Raw genomic sequence first — 2,131 nt, 5'->3', positions numbered from 1 at the left:
TTTATATACTTGGCGTATTCTTTTTTACCTTTGTGAGTTTTTTTTAGGTGATATACTATGTCTATGGTTATGGCTATCCAAGGAACAGGAAGCACGTGGCCATTCTTCTGGCATCAATGCTCGAGCGGTGCGATACGCGAACGCGAACACGTGGCGAGACCGCCATACGGTTACGGCCTTAATAAACCAGCCTTGTGTTTAATCATATAATCTAGAGAGGAAAGATGCAGAATATAATGCAAGGAACGATCTCGGATAGCCAAAAAAGCCACGAAGAGCAATCCGCAGCACCAGCAGCAGCGAGCGTTTATTACGAAACGGAGAAGACATCGTGGACTCCCCAATGGCCGAATTGGAGCGCTACGGAAACCGAGACCTTGCGGGAGTGGCAGCCAAATTTTATCACAGACTGTTTGGCAAGGGAGGAGGACGTCTCCGAGGTAAACCAAAGAGGCTCCTGATAAGACGTCCGTGTGCACTATGTTGGAAACAGGATGTGAGAGTAAGAGAGAGAGAGAGATGGATGGGAAGAGGGTATGAGAAAGATTGAAAGAAAAAGAGAGAGAATATGTATATGATTGTCTATGCCTATGCGCTTGTGTTTGTCATCTCTCTCTCCCTCCCCCCCTCTCTCCCTTTCTTGATATTTTTCTTGATGTTTTTATAAAATAGGTCTCTTTGGCGATGAATGCTAACGTAGAAGATTGTGGAATTGCAGGGGATTGTACCCTTTTGATGAGAGCCGCCAAGGCAGGATGCGTAAATTTGGTGAAATGGTTAATAAATCATGGAATAGATGTAAACACCCAATCTACTTTCGGTAAAATTACTAGCATTAGCTATTTATTTTTTATTATAGATCATTTTTTTAAATTACTTCGCTAAATTTCTATTTGCGCCTTCAGATTTTTATCTGTTCCGGTCTTTGCAGAATAGTTTAAATGGCAAGAATCTCAATTCCGAGGAAGCTGTCGAAAACCACTTTACAAACTTTTTTCAAGAAAAACCAAGTTCTTTCTTCAAAAATGGAATCGACAAGCTTGTAGATCGTTGGAAAACCATTGTAGAAAAGAATGGAGACTATATAATTGATTAATAAAAGTGTTATCTCTAAAATATAATCTATTGAAGTTTATATTTAAATCGGGCACGAACTTATGCAATCACCTGATATTATCAAAGTTACGAATTTGTCCAGGATAATATTGTTAAAAAGTTTGTATTTGTAATCAAAGGTAATACACCTCTAATGTATGGATGTGCTGGTGGACATGAAGAGGTTGTACGTGTCTTATTAGAAGCGGGAACTAATGTTGAAGATCATAATGATCTTTATGGTCATACACCCTTAATGGAAGCAGCGAGTACTGGTCGTGTGCAAATTGCTAAAATCTTACTTGAACACGGTGCTGGCATCAATACTCATTCCAATGGTAAAGAATCGGCATTATCGTTAGCAAGCCGTCATGGACATTTAAAGATGTTCCACTTCTTATTAAAAGCTGGCGCAGATCAGGTACTAATAATTGTTTTATTTTTCTGTAAGAAAATAATATATTTATAAACAACAAAAACGAATCTCAAAAAGTGGGTCTTATTTTATTAATTTAAATTATTGAATACAAGTGTATGTGTGATAGTATATGAAAAAAACAATTTCAATAATTCATTTTTTCAAAAAAATGGATGTATATTTTTTTTTATATATATAAGATACAACAATCCCAGCAGCCACAAACGCAATCACAACCTCATTCTACTCAACTAATGTCGCATCCTACACATCACCATTTGCATTGCCAGGTTTGTGCTGGTTAATTAACTTATTAGTTGTCAATATTTTAGTTTGCATTAAAAAAACACTTAATATACACTAAAAAAATACATTTTTAATATAGAAACCGGCTCAAGAAATTGTTTGCTCAGCAGTTGACAGTAAATATTTTTATTTTAATTTGGAGAATAAGGCCCTGCGCACAATAGAGGAAATATTAGGAATAGGAATAAAATATTAAATATCAGGAGGAGCAATTTGGAATTATTTTACTTCAAATAAGGAAACGGAATGGATTAATTATTTCTAATTTTTATTTTTTTATTTCATTATGCGTTAATCCATTCCGTTCCCTTG

At 35.8% G+C, this 2,131-nt stretch overlaps 1 protein-coding gene across 1 annotated transcript in view; it reads left to right on the top strand.

The window, feature by feature from the left end:
* The first annotated feature begins 66 nt into the window (after nucleotides 1-66).
* Nucleotides 67-2,131, top strand: part of LOC115233516 (ankyrin repeat domain-containing protein 17-like) — a 3,693-nt gene continuing 1,628 nt past the window's right edge. Inside the window, exons 1-5 of the mRNA XM_029803999.1 lie at nucleotides 67-440; nucleotides 673-820; nucleotides 1,236-1,516; nucleotides 1,714-1,803; nucleotides 1,899-1,935. Coding sequence (XP_029659859.1) covers nucleotides 225-440; nucleotides 673-820; nucleotides 1,236-1,516; nucleotides 1,714-1,803; nucleotides 1,899-1,935 — 772 coding nt within the window. The 5' untranslated portion in view covers nucleotides 67-224. The remainder of the gene's footprint in view (nucleotides 441-672; nucleotides 821-1,235; nucleotides 1,517-1,713; nucleotides 1,804-1,898; nucleotides 1,936-2,131) is intronic.

This window comes from Formica exsecta, unplaced genomic scaffold, assembly GCF_003651465.1.
Source record: "Formica exsecta isolate Colony F162 unplaced genomic scaffold, ASM365146v1 scaffold1753, whole genome shotgun sequence".
NCBI lineage: Eukaryota > Metazoa > Arthropoda > Insecta > Hymenoptera > Formicidae > Formica > Formica exsecta.
Note: the sequence above shows the minus strand (reverse complement) of the source record. Positions and strands in the feature narration are given on the sequence as shown.